Source organism: Aulonocara sp. 'chitande type north' Nkhata Bay, linkage group LG4, assembly GCF_057382095.1.
Source record: "Aulonocara sp. 'chitande type north' Nkhata Bay isolate Kocher_YH1m ecotype deep benthic linkage group LG4, A_spYH_male_GT1.1, whole genome shotgun sequence".
NCBI classification, from domain to species: domain Eukaryota; kingdom Metazoa; phylum Chordata; class Actinopteri; order Cichliformes; family Cichlidae; genus Aulonocara; species Aulonocara sp. 'chitande type north' Nkhata Bay.
The window spans coordinates 31,004,730-31,030,682 of NC_141347.1; the positions used below are offsets into that span (position 1 = coordinate 31,004,730).

At 41.1% G+C, this 25,953-nt stretch overlaps 1 protein-coding gene across 4 annotated transcripts in view; it reads left to right on the forward strand.

Moving 5' to 3' along the window:
- Nucleotides 1-20,666, forward strand: part of cacnb1 (calcium channel, voltage-dependent, beta 1 subunit) — a 41,571-nt gene extending 20,905 nt beyond the window's left edge. For 2 of the 4 annotated variants that reach the window (XM_086289859.1, XM_086289862.1), the window contains 12 exons: nt 689-808; nt 991-1,113; nt 2,009-2,145; nt 2,599-2,666; nt 3,735-3,895; nt 9,442-9,522; nt 9,619-9,677; nt 11,097-11,206; nt 14,909-15,060; nt 15,186-15,281; nt 17,009-17,194; nt 18,553-20,666. In XM_086289859.1, coding sequence (XP_086145985.1) covers nt 689-808; nt 991-1,113; nt 2,009-2,145; nt 2,599-2,666; nt 3,735-3,895; nt 9,442-9,522; nt 9,619-9,677; nt 11,097-11,206; nt 14,909-15,060; nt 15,186-15,281; nt 17,009-17,194; nt 18,553-19,092 — 1,833 coding nt within the window. In that variant the 3' untranslated portion in view covers nt 19,093-20,666. Of the gene's footprint in view, nt 1-688; nt 809-990; nt 1,114-2,008; nt 2,146-2,598; nt 2,667-3,734; nt 3,896-4,368; nt 4,398-9,441; nt 9,523-9,618; nt 9,678-11,096; nt 11,207-13,530; nt 13,540-14,908; nt 15,061-15,185; nt 15,282-17,008; nt 17,195-18,552 lie in introns of all 4 variants that reach the window. The other 2 variants (XM_086289858.1, XM_086289860.1) reach the window with 2 other exon arrangements.
- The last annotated feature ends 5,287 nt before the right edge of the window (nt 20,667-25,953 follow it).

Genomic DNA, 25,953 nt, shown 5'->3' on the forward strand with positions numbered 1-25,953 from the left:
AAATTGAACACTCGAACACTTCAGAAGTTCAGGCTGCCTCCCTCCCTGCGCTGGACATGCTGAGCAGTACAGCGGGTCGACTCTGCAGGCTCGGAGGAGGCTCGGGTTTTTGATTGTGGCATGGGTGTCTGAAAGAGGGTCATCAGGGTCGAGTTACAGTGCATGAGTGGTGGATGTGTTAGAAACTGTAGCCACTTCATGAGAAATTTATATCCTCGCTGATATTATAAACAGTCCTCGAGCCATTTTTTTCCCCTCTCCACATCTTTCTGTCTGTACTTGACACACCCACACATGCTGAATCTATTGTGCCTGTGCAAAACATACGATTTAACACCCCGGCCGCTCTCGATGCTGCGGTGGAAGTGTCGGCAAATGAAAATGTTATGCATCCTTCCAACCTCGAATAACACAGAGTCAGCTTCATGCAGTGTGATGGGCGGGGTTCTCTTTGTGTTTATTTAGGTTGCACTTCACAAGGTGGTCTTGATATTATAATCTCAGGATATTAAAAAAACAGGCTGCAACCTTTACTCCTCATATTGAGGAGCAGCTGAAAGACACATACCTGGATTTAAGGTGCAACACGAGTGGACTGATGGGCATGCAATTCATCAGTTAGACTGCAAACCTCATGCTTATTTGGTCTAACTCTGCTTTCGTTATATGAATTCTTTGTGCATTTCAGGGCTCTGCAGACTCCTACACCAGCCGACCGTCGGACTCGGACGTGTCCCTGGAGGAGGACCCTGAGGCTCTGAGGAAGGAGGCCGACAGGCAGGCTCTCGCCACACTCGAGAAAGCAAAGGTCAGAGATCAAGCCTTTCACATCCATCTCTTATGCTGTGTGCTCATCCTTATTGAGTAACTGTCACGTGATTAAGTGTTTGGACACAGTTAAATCTCTTCAGCTGTATCAGGCACCTCTAAAGTGCGATTTAGTGAGCTGCTCTCTGCATACTAATACCTTTTCTCCCATCTTGGCTCCAGACCAAACCAGTGGCATTTGCTGTGCGTACAAATGTTGGTTACAACCCAGGCCCCAATGATGATGTTCCTGTGCAGGGCATGGCCATCTCCTTTGAAGCCAAAGACTTCTTGCACATTAAAGAGGTTTGAACTTATTTCATTCTCTTATTATAGAGTCATTTCAGTACATTTTTCACACTGAGAGTAATTTCTGTGGCTTAGAGCACCAACGTTAACTAAAGTTAATGCTTTTGAGTTCGAGTGAGGATATTTTGGATTTTGGATGGTATTGGGAAAAGAATGCCAGTAGCATATTGGCCCCATCCAAAAACTGTCAGTGGTGGTGGGTGGGAAACCAATGAGGGATCATGCTACAACTTATTGCACTGCCTCCTTCTTTTGTAAAGCCTAGCCAGGCCATGAGTGGGAGTTAGCTGCAATACAAGCTGCAGTGCAGTGAGAAATAGGTGATCCAAATTTGGGAAAAAAATGGGAAAATATTTGCTAAATAAAAGTAGTGCTCTGATTTGTTTAATACTGTTTAATACTTTGAGTGACTCAAGATACAGAATTGTGTGTTTTTACCAAGTTTGGGCTGTCATTTAGCTTGTTTTACACTTTATATTTAGTCTAAAGTTTCATATAAAACCTTAATAATCATATTCAAAAAGTTTTAAATGATGAAAGTTTTAATGCAGCCCTATTTGGGAAAAATTTCTGGCTGCAGAAATGCTCTTGTGCTCTACTGGAGAAGTGATGATTCACAGTTTAAATTAAGCCTTATTTAGCTTATATTGGACCCTCTTCTGTTTGAGATGAGACACTTTAACTTCTCTCCTTTTAAGGCTGCTCTCTCCTTAAGCCATTTCTTCTGATAGTCCTCCCCCGGCATTAAGAAGGTTTGAAACTATAGCCATGTTTGTACAATGGTGGATTCTCATGTTTAATATATCCATGGCAGAAAACAAGGGTCAAATGGTAAAATATATTTGTATAAAATGCTGCATTGCCCTCTGATGCCTGTCTGTTCTGAATACAGAAGTACAACAATGACTGGTGGATCGGGCGTCTGGTGAAAGAGGGCTGTGAGGTGGGCTTCATTCCCAGCCCGGTCAAACTGGAGAACACCCGTCTGCTGCAGGAGCAGAGGATGAGGCAAAACCGACTCAGCTCCAGGTAACAATGAAGAGCGAGCTCTCTGTGTCTGCGTTATCAGCAGCACAAACAAGAACCCACTCTTTAAAACAGGTCACACATGAGTCACACAGCACTCAGCGGCAATGTAAAACATACTGAAATAGACAAAAGCACTGCTGTGAGTCACTCTGTTACTCAGTGCATCTATAGTATAGTATGTACAAAAGTCTCTATAGTCTCTGTATTTACACATGCAGTAGAGGAAACAGATTTTAGTATACATATTAGTTGAATATGAATTTCTGCACAGTCAGCAGGTAATTTAAGCAGTTTTCCACGTGTTCTCTTTGTTTTTTAATGTTTACATTCGCATCATCATATGTAACAATTTGTGTCTTCTTCTTTGTTTAAGGTAGAAAATAAAAATGAAATCAAAAGGAATCATGTATCGTTCTCCAAGCTATGATTTGTGCCCGTTTTTCTGTATTTCAGTAAATCTGGAGGAAGTTCTAGTCTTGACGTTGCCACGGGAACCCGCAGGCCTACTCCACCTGGAACAGGTGAGGTCACAAGGTCGCCCTGTCACGTGGAAACATAGTGCCTGTCTGTGTGTGTGCGTTTGTGTGGGCACCTGAAAGGGTGAGAGAGAGCGAGAGAGATAGCAAGATGAGACGGGCGCCTGATATTTAGATGAAAATTTTAATTGGCTAGTTAGTCAGGCATGATGATGAATCACAGCGTGTCTCAGTGGGTTGCTGTGTGAAGCGAGAAAGGTCTTAGGAGGTCTGTCATTAGCACACAAGACGGGACTGAAATAGAGCCGAAAATGAACTTCACTCATTAAACTTGTTAAGTACGTCTGGCTGACAGAGAGAAGGAGAGACGGTGGAGGAAATGGGTAAACATAAACATCTCTTGATTGACTTTAAAAGGCTTTGCATATCTGTGTAACAGAAAAATCATCTCTCTAACACACCTTGTACATCCTAAGTTGTTGTTCTGACTCAAAGTCAGAATTTGACATAGATTCGAGATATACTAGAGAGAGAGTTAGATATACACACACATTTTAATGAGCTACAAATTTGCTACTTTTGTACAATTTTGTTACAATTACTCAACCCTTCCATGATATACCTTTAAAACAAGACACCTGCAAGGCCCCATTCACCCTCCCTCATCCCTATAGCAACACACACCCTGTCTCCACCCTAAACTTCCCTCTTTGCTTGATTCCTTCTTTCCTACCTGTACCTTTTTCCAGTTCCCGCTGCAGCCATCCTTCTCAACGGTTCGTTCACATCTTTACTTCAGGTTTTGTTTCTTTCTCGTCGCACCAAATTCACTTTCTGTGCTCTGCCTCATAAAATTGTGGTGTGTTCTTTTTAAGACTCTTGTAAGTGTCGTTTCCAGTTTAAATCATACTCTGTGTCACTTTTTTCCAGTCTCTGTGCCATCTCTTGCCTCTCTCTGGATGCATCTCACACTTTATTCTTCCCCCTCTTGCCTTTTCTCCCTTCTGCTATTCTCTCTGCTCTCATCCTTTTTCACTCCACCTCATCTCGCTTTCTCCTCTTTCTCCTGTTCTTTTGTTCCGTCTCTCCAACGTCCACCCTTCCCATCATCAGCTCACGTAGACATGTCCACAGTGGCCTTTGACGTTGACCCCCTCGACCTGGAGGCTGAGGAGGCCCCTGAGTCCCAGGGTGACCCTCGCTCTTCCAAGAGCATGTCAGGCAGCGTAACATCCCCCCAGGCCAACATCCACCGACTGCCCTTCTTTAAGAAGGTAACATTAGAGGGCAAGGTGATCTCTCTCCTCCTCCGTCCTGCATTTGCCCCCCTTTCCTCCAAGATATCCAGGTTTAAGCTCTCCTTCTTCCACTCTACATCTCTCACTAACCTCTCATAACTGATCCGTCCCTGCTGCTGCTATAGATCCAAAATCTAACACTGTTTGGCCCCTCAGGCTCCCACGGTTACAGTGATATGTTTGGATGTGCGTTTCTGTGCTTGTTGAGCTGGGAGAGGCGTTGAGCTAACTGATCCTCTCTGAAATAGCTGCTGCTGGATATCAGTCTGAATCTGTTTGAAAATGAATTCACAGAGGAGGCAGTCAGTGTAAACTCTGCTTTAATCAACAAACAGCTCCTCTCCCAATTCCCCCACCCCTCTAATCCAAACCTGTCAATAACTAAATGTGCTCTTGTGTTTTGTGCTTTTTTTTGTCTCCTCTGGCTTTTGTGTGGATTGATACTGTAGGTGGCCCGGCTAAACAGAAACAGAAGTCGGTGAGTGTGGCTTGTCTTCAAGACTAACCTCTAGCATTTCGTCTTTTTTCCTCCGTCTCCTCGTCTTCTGTTTGTTGTCTCCTCTTTTTATTCTGTGTATCACTTCTGATGCTCGTTAGCGCAAAAATATTCACTGGATCATTTGTAAATTGTGGTGACACTTCTGTCATTTCCTCAGAGCGTGTATCACAGCTGTTAGTGTGCAGATGCAGGTGCAGAGCCGTCCCAGACCCTGTTAGTCAGCACGTGGCTATAATGCGTCCTGACATGCTTTCATTTTCATTTGTGATGGCTGATTTGAGTCACAGTGGCCCACAATCAGCAGTTTTTATGCTTTTCAGTACAATTTCAATCACACGTAAAGGCTGAAGGCTGTTGCGGTAGGAGTAAGAAATACAAGCAACACCATTCGCACAGCAATACTTATCACAGCAATATCTCATAAGGTTTAAAATTCATTTCACGACATATTATTATCAATTTTTTTATTCATTATGCACTTTTAGCCCACTTTAGGACATTTGTAACTCCCAGTCATTTCAATTAAAAAATGGAAATTGCACACTAATAAATGAAATAACTACAGAGCACAAGAGAAAAGAAGCCTGAAAGGTTTAATCAAACATCCCACTCACTGAAGAGAAAAGACATTTTTATAGCTTATTGTTATTAACCTAGTGGGGGGGGGGGGGGGGGGGGGGGGGGGGGGGGCAGAAACACTATATTCACAAGAGTAAAACACAAAAATGAGGAGTTTAGCTAAACAGCTAGGGGAAACAAACAGGAGAGAAAACATGATGAGAGTATAATCAGCAGTGTTGGGTAAGTTACTTTAAAATAGTAACTTAGTTACATTACTAGTTACTTCTCTCAAAAGTAACTCAGTTACTTCAAGTTACTCGTTACTTTCAAAGTAACTAGTTACTAGGGAAAGTAACTTTGGTTTTACTCAGAATTCTCTTGTTAATGTGTTTCTTCCATAACGTTGCCAGTCTTCTAGCTTGCTTACTTGCCACAGTGCACTGTGCCACCTACCAATAGAAAGGAAAAGATAATGTGCATATTTCCACGAGAGAAATCCCACACCTGGACCGTCGTTGACTGTTGCCATGATTCTAGCCTACGTCACAGAGTCATGTGCGCCTTTTACATCCAACACAAAAACTGCAGTCGTGGTGCTTTCGATTGTACTCAGAACTCTGAAATTCTGCCTTCTGAATAGGAAGATGTAGGCAACACCAGACTGCAGATGAGCTGCATACAGGGCTGGACTGGGACAGAAAATTGGCCCGGGTATTTTGACTAGAGACTGGCCCACCATTATAGGAAAAATCTTAAAGCCTTTGAATGAAAACACTGTTGTGACAGTGATGTACACTGTTTTGATTGTATATATGCATCAATCTATCAATCGTTTGTTGTAAGATTCAGATAATTATTTTTTAAAAGCTAGACATTTTAAATGATAATAAGAAAGAAAAGTATTTCCTTGTGCCCACCTCTCCCTGTTAATGCCCTACATGCCCCCCTGGCAACACTTTGCTAGATCCGCACCTGCACAGTTACCAGCTGTCAGCTACCTAAAAAAGGATCCTGGGGTTATTTGTCTCTCAGAAACAGTTCATAACTTCCCTTCAACTCATTCATGTCACCAAAAAGGTAAACCTGTTTCTCCATCACAGCTCTGATGATCCAGTAAGGACATCTCCTGGTTTCATCTTCATGTTTCCCTCTCACCAGATAACCAAACCGACATCATGACCAGCAGCTTTTTTGAACTGTGGCTCCAGCAAACATCAGCTGATACTAGAAATTAATATTAAATAAATTCTAACAACAGCTGATCAAGCTTAAACGTGCTGCTGTTGTTTAGCGCGACATCCGCTGGTTTCCTCTTTCTGGCGCAAAGTGGGCGATAAACAAACAAGAGAGCCGATCAGCTGATCATTGATCAGTTTTCATGATTGAAGTAGAAACAGGAGAGGGAGGGGGGAGAATGAGAGAAGGAGAGGCAGCTGTGCAGCAAAGACACAGAATAACTCCAGCTTTGTGCCTTTTTCATTGTAGCTGAATTACGGGACAAACTGTTCCTTTTCACCTCAATAATAAGAAACGCGTAATATTTTCTCTGAATACCAGGCGGGACGGTTGGCAACTCTAATAACTTATGAACAAAATAAAGTTCAACATCATTAACTTCATAGCACCCACCCAGCTGCATAGAAACTCCGTCATGCTAGCTAGCACGCAGTACGGAAAAAGTCAGAATAACGAAAATAAACTCCACCTAAACTTGGTTCATATCTGACCCAGAGAGACTGCAGGTCAGAACTTCTTACCTGAAGTTCAGTTCACACTTGGACCGGCGGCCGCCTCGGGTCTCTTTTCCTTCTGCCTCCCTTTTCCTTCATCCACCTGCTGCCTCCACCACTTGCTAATGTTACTGAATCTTTGGAAGCTCCGCGATAGCCACCACACGAAGTAACGAGTAACGACCCTATCTAAATCCCAGTAACGAGTAACGCGTTCCTGATTTTGGCATAATAACTAGTTACCGTGCTCGTTACCACAATAATAACGTAGTTACTGTAACGCGTTACTTAATAACGCGTTAGTCCCAACACTGATAATCAGACATCTTCAGTGAGGACAAAGGGAAAGAGGCAACTGTGGTTGCAGCCATATAGTCAGTTTCAAGGTTATTAACTGAGCGAAGTATCTACATAACAGCCGTAATAACATCTGTTCATCTTCTCTGTATACTAAGAAAAGGTAGTTCAGTACTTACTTTATTACCCCCTTTAGCAGCAGATATATTGGACAAGGAAAGAAGATAAGCTGTCCCAGAATTCATAGCAAATGCATCATCATACCATGACGATCAACAAAAGTGCCAAAGTGAAACATTTTGTGTAAAAGTTTTCATTTTGTACTATAGGATGCTAAAATGTTTCATATTTACAATAGCAGAGTGTTAAACCCACAGCTAAAGCGATGAAGTGATTTGAAGGGAATTTGACTTTACTCAAGGAGTAAAATTGTAAAATTGAGAAAAGTGGTTATACTGGCTAAGTCTTTAGTAAATGTCATAAGAAAATAAGATTTATTTCCTAAAGACCATAAGCTTGCTTTTCTTTAAAGTATGAGTTATGAAAAGAAAAGGGAAGTAAAACTGGAAGAAGAACCACCTTTAAAGTAAAAGAGGAAATGACAACTGGGGAAAACAGGTAACAGGTACTGATATACAGACAGGAGAAAGCAAGTGAGGGAATCCTCAAGCTACACTACTACTATTACTATAATCACAAGAAGAAAGGACACGAGCCGAAATTGAATGATATCAACAACAAAAAAAACTGAGATTGTGACATGAAAATAATGCAAATGGGATTCATTTTCTCCCTGGCTGACTAAAATACTTTAAGTTCTTTCTTTCAATTTATGTTTGAAACCTAAACAAATATGGCTCGGCTCCCACAATAGACTGGGAAAGCTATCCAGTTTATACGCCACCTTTCACCCTCTGACAGCTGGGATAAGCTCCAGTCCTTCCATGGCTCTTAAACTGGATTAGCAGACATGATGGATATGCAGAAGCACATGTAAGATCATTGAATATAAATAAGATATATTTTATTTACGCCAAAGCTGTGAAATTTCTTTGTTACAGTAGTTAAAAATGAAGTAAAAATGAAGCCGGGGTTAATACCCATCAATTCTTCCATTCCCATCCAATTCTGGAGCTGAATCAGTGTCATAATAATATTATTACTTATTATTGCAATATAATATAAGGAAAACTGCATATCTAACATTAAAGGATGGGTAAGTCGGGTAATTTGATTTCAGCTTTCCAGTTTAATCTTTCGTCTACGAGAGCTCACACGAGTTTTCTGTGTGATACCTGATGGAAATTCGCAGTCATCCTTTGCATCATTTTTGAAAAGTATTGGATATAAATTCGATTTTTTTCTGTTGTATAAACATGAAACTGTGAAACCGAATATCTACACGCTGGAACTGTATAACGTGTGATTGGAGAAGAACAATAAACCGCGTGTCATTCCTCCCCGTGCTAAATTGTTCCCTGCGCTCCTGTTTTTCCCGAACGAATGAGTAGTGTTGTGATGTTCAGGGCTCCAGCGCTGCCCCTTTATAGACAAGAGCCATTTGGAAGCTTTTATATTATTTATTTTTAGCTTCTGTGAATACAAATTGGGTGAAATGAGCTTCCGTTGTTCTGCTTTATGTAATGTAATGTAGAAGCGGGACACTCCAGCACTTTCTCTTGCCTGAAGTGCTGTACAGCGTGCACAGGGGCGGGGGCGTGCTTGGAGTACAAATGTAGAAAAGGTTAAAAAAAAAAATCCAGTTTCATTGTCAGAGTATATCGGACATGTGACTCCTTCCATCCATTTCTCACTAACAGAGGACAGAAACTAATGGATCAGTTGATAATTTACTAATGAGCCTAAAGTTCAACAATGCAGGTGGAAATTTGATTATAAATGCTACACTGATTTTTTAGTTTTAGTTTTTTTTTAAATATAAGAAAGTTGATTTTTTTTAACCATAAAATACTACTCGTACTGCAAACAATACCTTGCAGTAATTATGTGACAGTGCAGAAGGAAAAGAAAGAGCTGCAAAGGATGACGTTTGTCTTAAGAGCTGTGACGCAGTCGTGAGATTTCTCCTGACAACCTGGCATCTGGGTTAATTACGGGCACTTTAATTATGTGAGACTGCAGACTGAGAAGTAGAAGACAAGGCTTTCGGTGAGAAATTGATCCCTGACCCTGAACATTCATAGACACTCAATAACGCAAATGGACTCCAAATTTCTGGAACTCTCCATCCATCAATCTGACTGCTCACAGAAGAGAAGGAGGGTTTATGGGGAGTGGGTGGGGCTGTTTTGTGTCAAGTTAATGTTGATTTGTGTGTGAGTATAACCCTGTGACTGCAGGTCTTCTAAGGTCTTTGGAAATGTGCTGAGTGTATAACGTGACACCAACTCACGTGCTGTGTTGTCCATGCTCAGATGGAGCATGTCCCCCCTTACGACGTGGTTCCCTCCATGAGGCCCATCGTCCTAGTCGGACCTTCACTCAAAGGCTATGAAGTAAGGAGAAGCAGCGCATTCTCGGCTTGTAATTTCTACTTTCATTGGATTTTACTATTAAATATTACTTGTTTCTGATGTCTGATGTTTTACTAGGTGACGGACATGATGCAGAAAGCACTTTTTGACTTCCTGAAACACAAGTTTGAGGGCAGGTAAGAATGGAGGCTTACACCCATCCAGGATTTTTGTTTTTTAATGATTATCCATAATCATATACACTCCAGCCACTTCATTAGGTACATCTTGTCCAGCCCTTTAACCAGTTTGCACCCGATAACTTCCTCAAGTCTTCGTGGCATTTATTTAACAATGTGCTGGAAATATTGCTCAGAGATTTTGGTCCAGATTAACATGAAACCAGTTCCAGCACACCCCAAAGATGCCCTATTGGGCAGAGATCTGATGACTGTGAAGGCTGTTTGTTTGTATTTGTGCTTTATTTGTTTTGTGGGGGGGTTTTTTACATCAAATTCTGACCCTACCATCCAAATTTCACAGCATAAATTGAAATTCAGTAAGACCACGCAACTTTTCCCCCCCAACATTCTGTTGTCCAGTTATAGCCTCAGTTTCTAGTTCTTAGCTGGCAAGAGTGGCACCCGGTGTGGTCTTCTGCTGCTGTAACCCTTCTGCTACAATGTTCAACATGTTGTGATTCAGAGATACTTTTCTGCAAGCATTGATTTTAACAAGGGGTTATTTGAATTACTGTTGCCTTTACTTACCTCAGGTTACAGCTTGAAGTAGTCTTGTCATTCTCCTCTGACCTCTGACATCAGCGAGGCATTTGTACCAAGACAACTGGATATATTATATTATATTATATTATATTATATTATATTATATTATATTATATTATATTATATTATATTATATTATATTATATTATATACTGGATATTTCTTCTTTTTTGGACCATTCTCTGTAACCCCGAGAGATGGTTGTGTGGGGAAATCCCAGCAGATCCTGTAGATTAGCAGTTTGATAGCTGATTCCTGTATGGCATCAACAATCATGCCACGTTCAAAACACCTAAATCACCTTTCATCGCCATTCTGATGCTTAGTTTGAACCTCAGTATGTCATCCTGACCGTCTGCATGCCTAAAACACTCCGATTAGATACTTCGATTAGTGAGCAGTTGAACAGTTGTACCTAATAAAGTGGCCCATCAGTGTACATGACATTACTGGATCATAATATTGATTCATTAAGGTGTATATCCCTTAAATGTTATAGCCTGAGATGGATTACAGAGATCAGTATTTGCATTAGAAGTGGAAAGCACTGTAACATAATTGCTTAAATAAAATAAAAGTACAATAAAACTGTATATGAATAAGTGTTTGTAGTTACTTTAGATGTCCTATTTATGCCTTCATCCACTGATATTGAGGATTGAAAGATGAACAGTACGCTAGTCTAGTTGGCGGTACAAAGGAAGGCCAATCATATTTCTGTGTCACTCCATGCCCCTCCCCCCTCTGGACACACCCTTGCAGCCATGATAGACTCTAAATTTAATAGGTTTCTTTTTACTGACCCAGTAATGTGCTGGCTCTCTGTTTCAGGATATCCATCACACGGGTGACAGCAGACATCTCTCTGGCCAAACGTTCAGTCCTCAACAACCCGAGCAAACACACTATCATTGAGCGCTCCAGTACCCGCTCGAGCCTGGGTAAGAGGACGCTTTTGTTATCCACAAACCACAACAGGCAGAATCACACTGAGAAACGCATCGCAGACAGTTCGTGACAATTAGGATTTAATTTTTACTCTTTCAACAGCTGACATATTAAAGTTTAGGGAGAATATTAGTGTAATGTATTTTTGTTCATCACATCATGTTACTGAACATCTTTCACTGTCCTTCATATCTATATTTCTTTAAGTGTGTCTCTCTTTTATTTAGACAGACAAGAGTCCATTAATATTGCGTTGTTGTTGTTGTTGTTGTTGTTGTTGTTTTTTAAATACTCAACAGCAGCTGGGAAATTACATTTTTAGCAAATGTTACTAAAACAGGAGAAACATTGCATTTGCTATTTTATATCAGCCACACAGGGAATGTTGGACTGATCAAAAAGACAGTGTGTTTCTGTGTGTGGACATATCTCACACAAGCTGACTTGTAAATGATTAAAGGGATGACTGACCCCAAAATCACATTTACATATTTTCCTCTTGTCCGTAGTGCCAGTTATTCATCTAGGTTGTTATGGTGATTTGCCATTTTTTAAGATTTTAAAGGTGTCTGCCCTCGCTTGCATATAATGAGACTAGATGGCACTCAGCTTAAATTTCCCTCAATCATGACCCAGTTCCCAAAATATGTCCAGAAGTCTTGTTATAAGCAGTTTTATCTACAGTCATGTGAAAATACTGCTTATGTAGGACTTAAGAGGGAAAGTAGCTGCCAGATCCTGCTAATCAAATCCATAAGCACCAGTGGTGGCAGTGATTGAATCGATCATGAAGTCTAAAGTCGAATGTGAAGCCATCTGCCATCAGCTAACGGTTGGCCAAAATCAGGTCATGCAACAGAATGACCAAAAAGGCATAAAAGTGTTGCAGTGGCCCAGTCAAAGTCCAGACCTCCACCTGACTGAAATCCCGCCAGTGCCTTAAACAAGCTGTGCACAAACAAATGCCAACTGCCAATGGCTGCCCCTCTCTGAGCCTGGTTCTGCTTGAGGCCTCTTCTTGTTAAAAAGGAGTTCTTACTCTCCACTGTCACTAAATGCTTGCTCATACGGTGTCATATGATCGTTGGGCTTTTCAGCATTTTTTAGAACTTCTATCCATTCATCCATCTGCCACTTATCCAAATCAAGGTCGTGGGGGGTTAGAGCGTATCCCAGCTGTCATAGGGCAACTGAATAAGGTGCCAGTCTGTCATAAGGTTGACACAGAGAAAAAACAATCATTCACCCTCATACCTATGGCCAATTTACCTTGGAGATAACAGGTAAGCATCACGCACAAGGGCTGGTATCTTGAGATCTGAGGAGCTCACAGAGAAATGGCCTAGATAAATAAAAAGCACTGCAGGCACTACACAAGTTAATATATTTGATTATGGGGTGAGCTATAACTTGTAGTCTTTAGACCAGCGGTCCCCAACCCCCGGGCCTCGGACCGGTACTGGTCCGTGAGTCGTTTGGTACCGGGCCGCGAGAGTTGAGGCTCAGGTGTGAAATGTATAGTTTTCAGGGTTTTTATCGGTTTTCAGTGTTATTTTGTTATCTTTTTTATCGTTAACTCGGTTTTCCTGGGTCTTTTCACGTGTATTATGAATAAATCTTCTTTTTTTCGGTACCGGTACTAGTTTTATTTTGTTGTATTTATCCGCGACACCTTAAAGGCCGGTCCGTGAAAATATTGTCGGGCATAAACTGGTCCGTGATGCAAAAAAGGTTGGGGACCGCTGCTTTAGACAACAGTCACACTCTTCTTCATACAAATATCAACTTTAAAGACTTAAAGACAGACTTCTTAAAATATGGATCAGTCTGTAGCTGGGTTTAGTCTTTTTATTTGACTTCTTAATAAAAAGACAAATGTAGAAAATCATCAGACTTAATATCTTTTAAGCTTTACACATTAAGAATATGTGTAAAATAGCATACTGTCTGTATTCAAGCACAAAATGAAGCTCTTGAAGCTGAATGTTTGAGAAAAACATTTCAGCATCTGTGTTGTCAGAGGTGTGGTTATCAGTGACATCACATGGAGGACTTTTCTTTCAAATGTATACATGATAAATCGGAATATTTTAGGTTAGATAATTACTAACGATCAGTTCTAGCAGTTAACGTACTTCAGTTTCAAGTTTGAGGTGTATCATCCAAAGACACGAGACTGTCACTTATTTTCTTTTTACACCTGCTCTGATTGCCTGAGTCTGATCTGGCCTCCTCTCTCTCTTCATCCTGTCTACACCCATCCTCCCCCCTTTCTCTCCCACCACCCATCCTCTTCCTCCTCTGTCTTTTGATTCAGACGTACTGGGTACGTATGCTCTTCCCGCAACAAAACAATGAAGCATCTCTTTCTCTTTCCTTCCCCTCCCCTTTTTCTTCTAACTATATTCATCATCTGCTCATACATCGTTGTCTGCCTGTCTGCTTGCCTGTCAGTTTCTCTGTTCCTCATACTTCTGTGTGACAGCCTGTAGTCTCTTAACAAAAAGAAACCAATTACAAAACCCAAGCAGGAAGAGATCCGTGGGAGGGCAGCAGAGCGGCTGGTAGCAGAGAGGGAAGACGATACTCTCCCATCCTGCTGTCACCCTTATGTTGTGACTCATAATGCTGTTTATCTTCAGTCATACCCAAGGATAGCATCTATTGCAGCTGGACCTTGCCTTTTAAATTCACTCTTGTCATCACGGGGGAGCAAACGTCTCTCTGAAGTTAAATCCAAATTCGCAGAAGGCTTTGTCGAGGTTAATGGAAACCTTGGCTGCTGTTTCTTTGTACAACTTAAAAGTTCACGTCTCTTGTCATTCTGCAGAGACCCCGTTTCGCCTCCGGCTTTAATTCTCTATCCTTTAGCCCTCTGGAGGCTGCTGAAATGTGCGGGCCACGTCTCTGTGCAGATTGCCTTGCCCCTGTTATCTCTCTTTGCCACTTGGGTTGGCAGCGCACAGACACCTCGGAGGCGCTGAGGGTTGACCAGACAGACGAGGAACATTCTGGTTTTCTGTTTTAATCTCGCTCCTTACACGTCGACAGGCTGATAAAAAGGTGGAGCTGTCTTCGAAATGCTAAATAACCAGCTTTTATAGGCTGCTGTTGAGGAACAATGAACACAACGTTCAGCATTCTACAGCCTTGAGTGGTGCACCTGATAGTATAATTACCGCTGTGCCTATTAGTGCTAACAAAACAACTAATGTTCCACTTCATCTATTTAATGAGGTTGTTTTTTTTTTGTTTGTTTGGTTGTTTTTTTGTCGTTGATGTTTCTGTTTTAGTTACATGGTGAGAACTTGTGCCCTTATTGTAAGTTATTTCAAGTACCACAGGCATCTCATTCTTAAGTGCCTCCTTTCTCTGCACCTTTTAAAAAAGCATTAAATACATATCTGAAATGTCAGGAGGGGGCAGGAGAATGAGGATGTTCGAGCGCTCCATTTAGCTGTGCATAAATGGAACTTTTAACTGTGGTCCAATCTGATTCATACGCTTGGAGCTGTTTTGTTTTCCTCTTAACTCCGACATGCATGAGTAAGAACTAACACGTCTGTTATGTACTTTTGCACAAAGTTAAGGGAGATTGGCTCACATGCAGTGCTTTAACTCCTCAAACAGAGATCATGTATCTGTTTTGTTGTCTCACTGTATTCACGTGTCTTGTCTGTTTCCTGGGCATTCAGCTGAGGTGCAGAGTGAGATCGAGCGTATCTTCGAGCTGGCCCGAACTCTCCAGCTTGTTGCTTTGGATGCCGACACCATTAACCACCCCTCTCAACTGGCTAAGACTTCCCTGGCTCCCATCATTGTTTATATCAAAATAGCTTCCCCTAAGGTATGCCTGTTTCATTCATTCATTTAAACCGATTCTCATACTTAATTTTGGAATGACTCTACCGTCTTCTGATTCTGATAGCAGTAAATATTGTTTCAGTTCAGTGCTCTGCTATCTCCCTGCAGGTTCTCCAGAGGCTCATTAAATCCAGAGGGAAGTCCCAGGCTAAACACTTAAACGTGCAGATGGTTGCAGCAGACAAGCTGGCTCAGTGCCCACCTGTGAGTTTTGCTTTGCGACTTGAGCTTTTTTAACATATTCTCATCCCCGGCTCATCACACCCCGACACTCAGTCAAATGAATTTGAACTCATCAAGTACCCCTTTGGGATTATTTTCCAACGGTATCTGACGATTAACAGCTGAAAGAAGACAGGTTCGAGGCCCTCAATTCAGTTTAATTCAATTTTATTTATACTGCCCCTCATCCAACAACGGCTGCTTTTATTCTGAGTGGGGGCCCTACAAAAATAACAATCAGACTACACCTTATGAGCAAGCACTTGGCAAGTGCTTTTTCCATCACAGTTTTTTGGGGGTTTAGGCATAAAACCTACTTGGATGGATTTCAGGAAAAGATGTAAAAACTTATATCACAGTACTTTCCGGTTTTACAGAATAACACTTATGCATCTATCTTTACATGAGCGGACTTTGACATGATTTTACAGAGCAATAAATGAGCTACTCTCAGGCGTTGCTAACAAATGATACATTTTTGGCACAGAGCTATAGAATCGCTCCTTAACAGGCTGCCTGTTATGCTTTTACGATAGACCTGATCGTTCTGTCTTGAGAAATATTTAGTCATCATCCCAGCTGGTTCCCTGTCGCTGTGTGTGGAGGAGCATAGAGACCATAGTCTGTATATGGCTGTTGTGTCAGCCATTGGTTTAGGACAATGCATTTTGAGTTCTGTCCACCTCCATATCAGTTTTTTTGAACGAGCGGGTTCTAAGGGCGGCACGATGATTCAGTAGTCAGCAGTGCTGCCTCACAGCTTTGCCTTTTTGTTTGGAGTTTCCATGTTCTCTGCATCCTCTAACAATACAAATACATGCTTGTTAAATTAATTGGTGACACCTAACTTAGTCTAGGTTGGATGTAAGTGTGTGGTGTTTGCATATTTATAAAAAAAAAAAAACAAGTTATAAAAATGCCAAAAATATCTTGTAGAATTCAGAGGCAAAACAGAAGACAGATGGAGAGGCATTTTCTTTAGGTTCAGAAGTGGCTTAATGAACTCATGTTGACTGTGAGCTCACATATCCACAACGTACTTCCGCTCCTTTTGCAATTTTCAAGTAGGGTCTTGCTTTAAAACTAGCTGCACATGCTACCTAGGCTTAAAGAAAAGTTGAAAACGCTGACCTCCATAGGCCACATCATTCACTGTCTTCCCCTGTGATGCTGGTTGCCATGATTTCTGCAGAAGCACTAAACTGCAGTGAACTGAATAACTACATTCGGTTGAACTCTCACTGAAAGAACTGATCAGAAATATGGTTGTTTAAGTTTTTCATTATCAAACTGTATGAATTAGTGTAATTTACAGTCGAACTTCCCCATTAGAATTCAGGTGAGGGGGAACAGTGACTTCAATAAAATAAAATAAAATACCATACAGCTGTTATGAAAGGGAAAGCTAGATATAAACAGTTTTTTCCAGCAAACCGTAAATCTGCTTTTTAATACCTTTTTTTAAAATGCCTGACTCTTTTGTTGGGTTAGCCTCAAATGGCTACTAATTCCTTTCTCACCACTGGCATAATTTTTCAGATAGAGTTACCACTTGCTTAAATGCTGAGGCATTCTACATATGATGTCTTGAAAGGCGGAGCAGATGGTTTTGTGATAAAACAATTGGCTGTTACTAGAATTCATGTAAAGACAGAAGGAAAATTCACTTTGGTACAGTGAAATAAATGAAGAGCTGTTTTTTGTTGCAGGAATTATTTGACATCATCCTGGATGAGAACCAGCTGGAGGATGCCTGCGAACACCTGGCTGACTACCTTGAAGCCTACTGGAAGGCAACACACCCTCCAAGCAGCAACCCTCCCAACCCTCTGCTGAATCGTACCATGGCTACGGCAGCCCTGGCTGCCTCCCCAGAGCCCGTCTCCAACCTACAGGTACAGGTCCTCACCTCCCTGCGCAGAAATATGGATCCGTGGCCTGACATGGACGGCACTGTAGCCACTGAGGGGAAAGAGGAAGAACATGCTCTCTGAAGTCCAGTAGCACAGGGGGGTGGGGGGCGACTCCGGCAACTCAACCCAAACTCAGCAGCCTGTTCCTTTTACCCTGGAGTAGGAGTGCACTAATAGCCTGTTTATGCTGTATAAAGGAAACCGCAGATACATCTGTGCAAGAAATTAACACCCAAATGAACCAACAAGGATCCAATTTTCCACACATGAACAGCTAGCCTAAGAACACCTACGAGTAAAAATGATGTAGTCTGCATGTTAGCAGGTCAGCTTTTCCTTCTGTGCACTGTTTAAAACTGTGAAAACAGCTCAGCTGAAAGCACACTGGACTCAAGGAATAACCTCAGAAGGTACCTCTGCCCCCACAATCCCTTCTATTTTACTGTAATCAGACGTAAAATAGCGTCTGCTGCCCCCACCCTGCCCTCTGCAGCTCTGTGGCCTCCTTTTCTTCAGCGCTTCTAGAGGCTGAAATCCAGTTTGCTGTCCTCCTCTCTGTTGCCATGGTACCACCCCTGAAAACAGCAAGTCATGTCCGCCTCTTCAAATAGAAACGCTTAGTTTGGTGGAGGCTGTTGCTAACACTCTGTCCGGTTTAATCAATTTATCTTAAGAGTGAGAGCAAAATACTAATCAGTTTTCATTCTGTTCTTCAGTTGCTACTGGCTCCTTATCAGCTAACATGAGCTGCATGCTGTCAGATTAATTACATGGCACACAAGCGACAGTCTTGCACCGAATGGACACAATTATGCAGGGATCCTTGACAAAAATGAATGAAAAGTATTTTTTTTAAAAAGATTCAAACTGGATTGAATTTTTAAATTTAAGGAAAACTGTTTCAGGATAAACATGTGAGCTATATCATTTTGCTGCTTTGTTCTGCCATGAGCTCAAACAGCCAGCAGATGGCACTATTGTAATTGTAGATATATAGTTTAGCTTCTTTATAAGTTGCTGGGATCTGTTTTCGTTTGTAGGTTGATATCATCATTTTATAACAGTCAATTAGCAGAACTAAACAATTTCTACTTACTGATTAAATTGTGTTGTTTGAGTATAGACTAGTGTGAGTATGCACAATGTTAATGTGGAATGTGTTTCATATAAGTATCTTCAGCACTAATGCCTTTAAAGTCATGGATTCTTAAGCTAGAACAAGTATGCATCTTTGTTCTTTCTGCCCTGTCTGCTAACCCTGCTAATTAACTGCTGACACCTTGGTGTGCTGTTTGTGTCTCTGCATGCTTTTCGTGTGGCATGGGTGCGGCTCGCTGCAGGGGGCGTACTTGGTGCATGGTGAGCAGAAGCGGGAAGGGCCTCTGACAGAGTGTGGTGGGAGCGGCACGCTGCATGACTATCAGACAGACCTGGGAGGGAAGCCCCAGCAGCAGCACCAGCAGCAAGCATACCTGCGCTCCTCTCGTGGCCAGCTACGAGGAGGCAGCGGGCGAGGCCTTTCACGGCAAGACACCTTCGACTCGGAGACCCAGGGCAGCCGGGACTCGGCCTACACCGAGGCCGGTGACTCCTGCATGGACATTGAGACCGACCCCTATGAGGAGCCTGAGCCCTACCGAGGAAGTGGGGGCAGCCGCCTCCACCTGGCGCAGCATCTCGGCCGACAAGCCTCCTGGGAAGACGAAGGTGCCGAGCCGGACCAGGAAAACCGAAACCACCCTCCGATGCCGAGCCAGACACATCCGCATGGACGTGCCAAGCTGAGGGAGCGTTACTGCCAGGATCCTGTGGACACAGGGGCCAACATGAGCCGCAACAAGAACCAGGATGACTGGGGGAGGGACGTCTACATCCGCTGAACGGTCATCATACCACAGAGCCAAGGAAGCCCCTGGACAGACTGAGGACAGAGGGAGAGGAGGGGATGGAGGGGAAATGCTCTGGTTTTTGGGTTCAACAGGAACTGAAGTGTAGGTTTGGGGCCATGCCGGTCAGGCTAACAAAAAAATCTGTTTACATCCCAGTACAATGTAAAGAAATACATCAACTGCCAGATGCCATTCTCATCAAGTTCTTCTTGTAATTCAGTTTATTTACATTTAGAAAAAATAATATTGGTCTTTTTTGTTTCTTATGTTAATACTGCATGAATATCATGGATTTCTATACTCACAGCACAAGGACAGTAATTGTTACGACTCTGATCTGTATGATTCGATCCTCTCTTCGATTGTAAAGTGCAAAGGTCGGTAGAGCCGTAGTGTATCACGTCTGTCCTCTGCAGTCTTAAACAGGGTCTAATGTCACGGTTCCCATGTACGTACAGTGTCAGGGTTTCTCTTTACCTTAAGCTCACTCAGTGCTTTTGGCTTTCAGGGTTTCCTCCCATACTGATATCCAGAAGTTTTGAGTCTCTCACCTCCACTTTCTTATCACCCAGACCTTAAAAAGTTGGTGGAGAAGTTGCCATATTTTAGCACGTAAATTTATCAATGTTGCTATACTCATGTCAGTGCGATAACAATGAATAATACACTCCAAAGATGTTTACTTCTTCCCTGACCTGGTTCAGTCACCATACCTGACTGTATGTGTCTGACCCAGTCCTCCCATTTCTGTTATCCTCTTCTTCATGGGTGCTGAGGGCACCTCCAGTTGTTCTCTGGTTTCCAAATGTGGTGCAGATTCAAAGTAGTTGTGTGAACGAAACGTCCTGCCTTAGTCACTCCCACCCCTTATTTCAAGAAAACTCCAATCACAAGTGCCGGAATGTCTCGCCAAGCCATGTCCGCCGCTGCTGCGGTGGGATGTCTTAACTCTTGTTACACTCGTTTTCATACCATATCTCTGTCTCTTTGTGTCTCGTGGCTGCTCCGTCCCAGCTCGTTGCTCATCTCTTTTTTCTTTGCACCAGCTTCGTCGTCTGTTTTTCAGGGCTAACAGTTATATAAAAAGTACTTGTACGTGTGGTTAATCACTTCGAACTTCCACCCAAACAGCTCGCTTGTCTAATATTAAATACCACTCTCTTCTTACTCCTGATTTCTGACTGAATTAGTGTTGGGTTTTTGTTTTTTTCAGTGAACATTTGCATTATTTTTTTCAATCTTCAGTTCTTGTGAGCTAGTGAGAGGAGTATAAAGTGGGCAGTGGGGGGGATAGGATCAGCTTTGGTCTTTACACAGTTATCTATAATGGAGAATTCATGAATGTCTTTGGTAGGCTGCTTTGGCCCACCCCCGTCTTCAGTTGAATAAATAAATATTAAATAATGATCAGTAAATAATGTTATTGTTGCGTTATCGCAATTGTTAAAATGATGAAATAACATGTATCATTGGTGCCTGATTGTAGCTACATTTTGCTTTTTCTGCCTTTCATTTTTAATCTGTGGATAAATTCGTATTTTAATTAAAAATCGAATAAGAAAATGCCATTGTGTCATTTCATTGTTACAGTGAGATGTGATGAACAAAAACAGCTGTCAAAAATGCTAAATGTCTGCACGTGTATGTCTGCGTCGTGTTGTTTATTCCACTGGATACATGTGAACACATAGTTCAATACAAATCATAGAGTAGATTAGTTTTTCAATAAATTACATGATAATTAGTCAAAATTGATATGAAAAGCAAAAGACAGGCTTGCTGCTTCCATAGGAATTAAGAGGGTAAGTAGCAGCCAGGTACTGCTAATCAAATGCACTTAATTAATTAATCATCAGCACCTCTGTGGAAGCAGATATTTTGATAGTTTGCTGGTCTGGAGCATTCAGCTGGGTGTTAACACAATGCCACAATTTCTCCAGGAATGGATGTCTCAACAAATTTGCCCCATGTCAGAAAAATACCCAAGAGCTACATCTCAAACTTGACAGGCTTCTGTTAGCAATGCTAAATGCTAAAGTGCATCATAGAATAATTAGAATTAGAATAAAGAAGGGTATGAATTGAAAGTTCGCCAACAGAAAGCCTCTTCTCTCTAAAAAGAACACAGTATCATAGCTTCACAAAGATGAATCTGAACAAGCTACAAGAGTTGTGGAATAATGACCTTTGGATAGATGGGACCAATGTGGGAATGTTTACCCATAATGCACACCACCAGTTTAGCACAAAAACATCATAGCAACTGTGAAGCACAGTGGTGGAGGAGGGGGAAACTGTGCTTATTTTGTTTTTGCAGCAACACGACCTGGGCACCAACCATGTAGTCAACCATGACCGCCTCTGTATACGAAAATATTCTGGACACAAATGTGAGGCCATCTGTCTGACAGCTACACGTTGGACCAAACAAGGTCATGCAACAGGATAATAATCCCAAGTGCAGTAGCAAATGCCTGAAAAGGAACAGAATCGACTTGTTGAATCAACCTAAGGCCTTTAAAAAGCTGTGCAAAAACAAATCCCTGCAAACCCCAATGAGCAGAAGCAATGCTGTAAAGAAGAGTGGGCCAAAATTTCTCTATAATGATGCAAGAGACTAACAAAGTCGTGCTGAAAACAACTACTCTGCATTATTCTTGCTAAAGGTAGTTATACAAGCTATTGATTCATCAGGTTGTACTAAGCTTTTTCATATGACTGTCTTATTTAAAAAAAAAAAAAAAGCCAACACCACCCTGAATGTAGAAACTATCCCATACTTCTGCTGGGTGTAAACCTGCAAAACAATGAGCCACAAGAATGTTGACAGATTCTGAGAATAAAAAAACAGTTTCACTTTGTATTCACAGAAACGTAATCTCCAAAATACTCGTGTCAAATTGCAGCACATTTCAAAACACCTGCATTTTCTGAAGTGCAGTTATGAAGTGCAGCTGGCTCACTCCAGGATGTGGTTTTTGTCATCGTCGAGCTGATGCTCTGCACAGGACAAACTGTCACAGACCTGAGACACGGTTTCCATCTGTAAATCGAAATGTGAGACTTACATCAGAGCGTTGCTCAACAGGGTCAAAATGACTGTAATAACAAACTGCTAAAAACTGACAGAACGGGACAGAACAAATATGTAACACATGTTTGCATGTATAACTAAAACTAAGGGTAAACTTCCATTATTATAGTTAAAGCAGGATAATTTTAAAGAAAAACACAAAAAGTTATCTGCAGTATCACTGCTTCAGATTTTGAAGTGTACACATGTGGAATGACATCTTTCAAAGTGTTTCTGATGACTGTTATCTGATCATCTGTATTAACAATAAGGACCATATCACGGTTATAAAGCAGAGTTAATTTCAAGTATATCCTTCCTCTCGTGTTAGCTTTCTGTTATCATCTCTTATGTTAGCGGGTCGGTTTTGACCCGTGAATTAAATCAGCTATAAAATATACTAAAAACAATAAGTGATCATCCAATTTGTTTCTCATCTCTTGGTTACCTTGTTAGGCTTCCTTATCCATGAAAATGTTGGTTTTAATACTTTTGGTGTGGGCCTCTGGGTCTTTTTTTGTCACTATACCCCTCGATTTCAATTAAAAAAAAATTGTAAAATTAACCTCAAGAGAATCATATTAATAAATAAAAGGTTTCTGTGTTACCTGAGTATTACTGAGGGGTATAGGACACATCTCTTAAATAAATCTGTTTTATTGATTTTTTTCATTTTAAGATTAATAACTAAAATGACATCGATGGTGTTACGGGTCAATTTCGACCCATAGACATTTACATCAAGAAAAGACAAAAAAAGTTTGTTTTTTTTCAGCAGTAGACCTTTAATATAAACTGAAAAAAAGAAAAAGTCCTCTCCTCCTTTGTTTTGGTTATAGCCGTGGGTAATTGTGGGCTTTTTATCACTTCCCAATGATACAGCTTCACCTCAGTTTCCTTTGTGAAGTTCTTGTCCAAGGTCATATCTGGTAAAAAATAAAATAAAATAAAATATCACAGCTGATATTGTGATCCTGCAGTCCAGTGGTCATATGGAGGACCACACATTTTCATTGTTTCTTCTCAGGGGTGCCACTCGCAGCTTTGACTGTGAAAATCTGTACATTCCAGGCATAGTTGGTTTTTGCATCACAGGCTTCCCAGATTTTTCTGCCGTTTTTCCCTTGCTTACTGGGTATATATTGCCGGTAGGGGCATTTTCCTCAAAAAGTGGACAAGACGTTCATCCACTGTCACCTCTGGCCCTGGGATGAACATCAGTGGAAGAAGCTGCACCCATCTCTCCCAGACATCCCTGATGGGAGCAAGCTTGTCAGACCTCGGTCTGGTCTCTCTGTTGTCAAATCTGAGGACTCTTGAATCAAAATGATATCAAATGTGTGAAGTGACATCGTTGCCCAGAAAATGTTTCTGCCTGTCGATGCATCCCATAGACAATCAGTGGCCTCATTGCAGCATCTGTACACTCCAGCAAGAACAATGAAAGCATCCAGGTATTCCTCATCATGTCGCCATGGACTTTTTTTCCTTCAAGGTTTATCATAGTAATGATGATTCTTTCTAGTGACAATGGCATAAATATCTCAAAACATCTCTTGATGTCACTGACTTTGGTCAGAGCAAACCTTGTGATTCCAGGGGTCATTTTGATGACATTTGCAGCAGCTGCCCTGCCATGTACATCATGAGGTACTGAGCTCCAAAAGATCTTACCATTTTTGGACTTGAATCTTTCAGCAGGAGTAGCTTCAGCACCAGCGACCTCCACCTCTGATCAGATGTGTCTGTGTCTTCTGGATGATAGTCCACATTGCCTTCCTCCTTAGAAACCTGCCCATCTGAATCGCTATGCTGCTCTGTGTCCTCTCCTTCATTTTCACCAAAAATATGATCCAGAACTTAGCTCACTGTGAATCTTCTTCTCATTTTTTGTATGCTGCAAATTGTAAATGTGCACTCTGGAAGTCAAATGGCCACTCAAATAGTGAATTCACCTCACATGCCCGTGTTTATTTTGTTTTGTTTTTGTGCAGGTATAATGCAAAAAACATGCAAAATAAGAATCCCCTAAAGCTCATATGATTAGGAGAGGCGCTTGCTGTAAGTGTTTTAGCTGACAGTGCACTTATGATTTCAGTTTTGGCTTTAATTATTGCTTTATACTCATAATATTATACCTGGGTCGAAACCGACCCTAACAACACAAAGGTCATAATTTCAACTAGGGCATTTTATAATTTAGTGGAAATTATTATTTTTTGTTTTATTTTGTAGAAATAGAGGTTCCTGACAAAGTCAAAAAGCCTTGATACAATAAACAAATGTATGTGATTTTTTTATGCATTTGAAATTTAAAATGGGTCGGTGCCGACCCTAACACGAGAGGAGGGATATACTGTCTGACATGCAAGTTAATTTAAAAAAATCACATCGTAGATCCTTTAATGTAGCAAACAGAAATACTGGAGAGTGATAAGGTAACATTAAATGCTTAATTATAGTGGAAAAGAAATGTGCAGCGGTAATAATCACAATAATAATAAAAATGATGATGATGATGATGAAGAAGATAACAGATACCATAACTGTATTCCTGATGAGAAAGTGTGCTTATGTGATTACTTTTACCTCAATAAACTAAAGAAAATGCCTTTCACCTTCAATATACATTTATTTCCAGAATGAAACCTGGCAATTAATTTCACTTAAAACACTTCAAGCTATAAATAAATTATAGGGAAATAAATACAGGTACAATACTTTGACTGAGGTGAATATAAGTATGCCTCATTACTGAATCTCTTATGGGTTTGAAATTAAGACAAATCTGTCAGATCAGAGGCCCTAATATGCAAAGAGGTCATCAGTGTTGTGATTGTGTAACTGGAGAGTTGAGAGTAGAACTGATATAAAATTGCTTGGACGGTTCAGTGGAAATCCCGGGGAATTCTTTGTTTGAAGCCAGTTTTGCTTTCTGTTGGTTTTTACAGGCCGATAAGTTCTATGGTTTCTCAGAAAGGAAGGTACATAGTTTTACTTCTCTTTCCATATATAGACCGGACATACGCGTGTCACCGACTGCGTCATTATCCCACTCGTGCCGTCGGTGTGGCAGGACTTGTAGGTTGCCTTCAGGGACTATAGGTGAGCTCAGATTTTCGATATTTAAGGAGGTAAATAAATTGCATTTAATGTACGCTAATATCTCGTGATGACGAACGATGATTTATCTAGGATTTTTCGGTACTTATTCGGCTTTTACAAACATATTCTTCCTCAGTTTGGAGCACAAGTAGTTTTCTATAGACCTGATAAAGAGGTCACTACACAATGAACGGGGCAAAGAAAGCGATTTGGGAGACATTTAAAATATATTTAGAATATTTGGCCCAAATAAAAACAAAGCAAAACAATAAAATCTTAAATGCCTTAAATTACTTTATTACCCCAAAGTAAATAATCACATATACAAAGAATCAGAATCAGAAATATTATTAATCCCAAAGGAAATTATGGGCAAGGGCGGCTGCTATTTCTATATTTTTTCCACTTTGTTAAAATGAGGGTAGAATAAATAAAATTCTATATAGTAGAATATAGAAATGCCAGGGTATATTGTATTACAGCTAGGACAATATTTCTGTCCAGGGTGACAGGGTGCCCCATTTATTTGGTACAGCCCAGTATTTCACTAATATTCTCAATTATGGAGTCAGCGTCTCACAATTTAATTGGCTCTATATAATAGTGAACACCTCTCTCACACTCGTGCAACAAAAAGATATGTGCTGATCTGTGACAGCATCCCTACTAAAAAC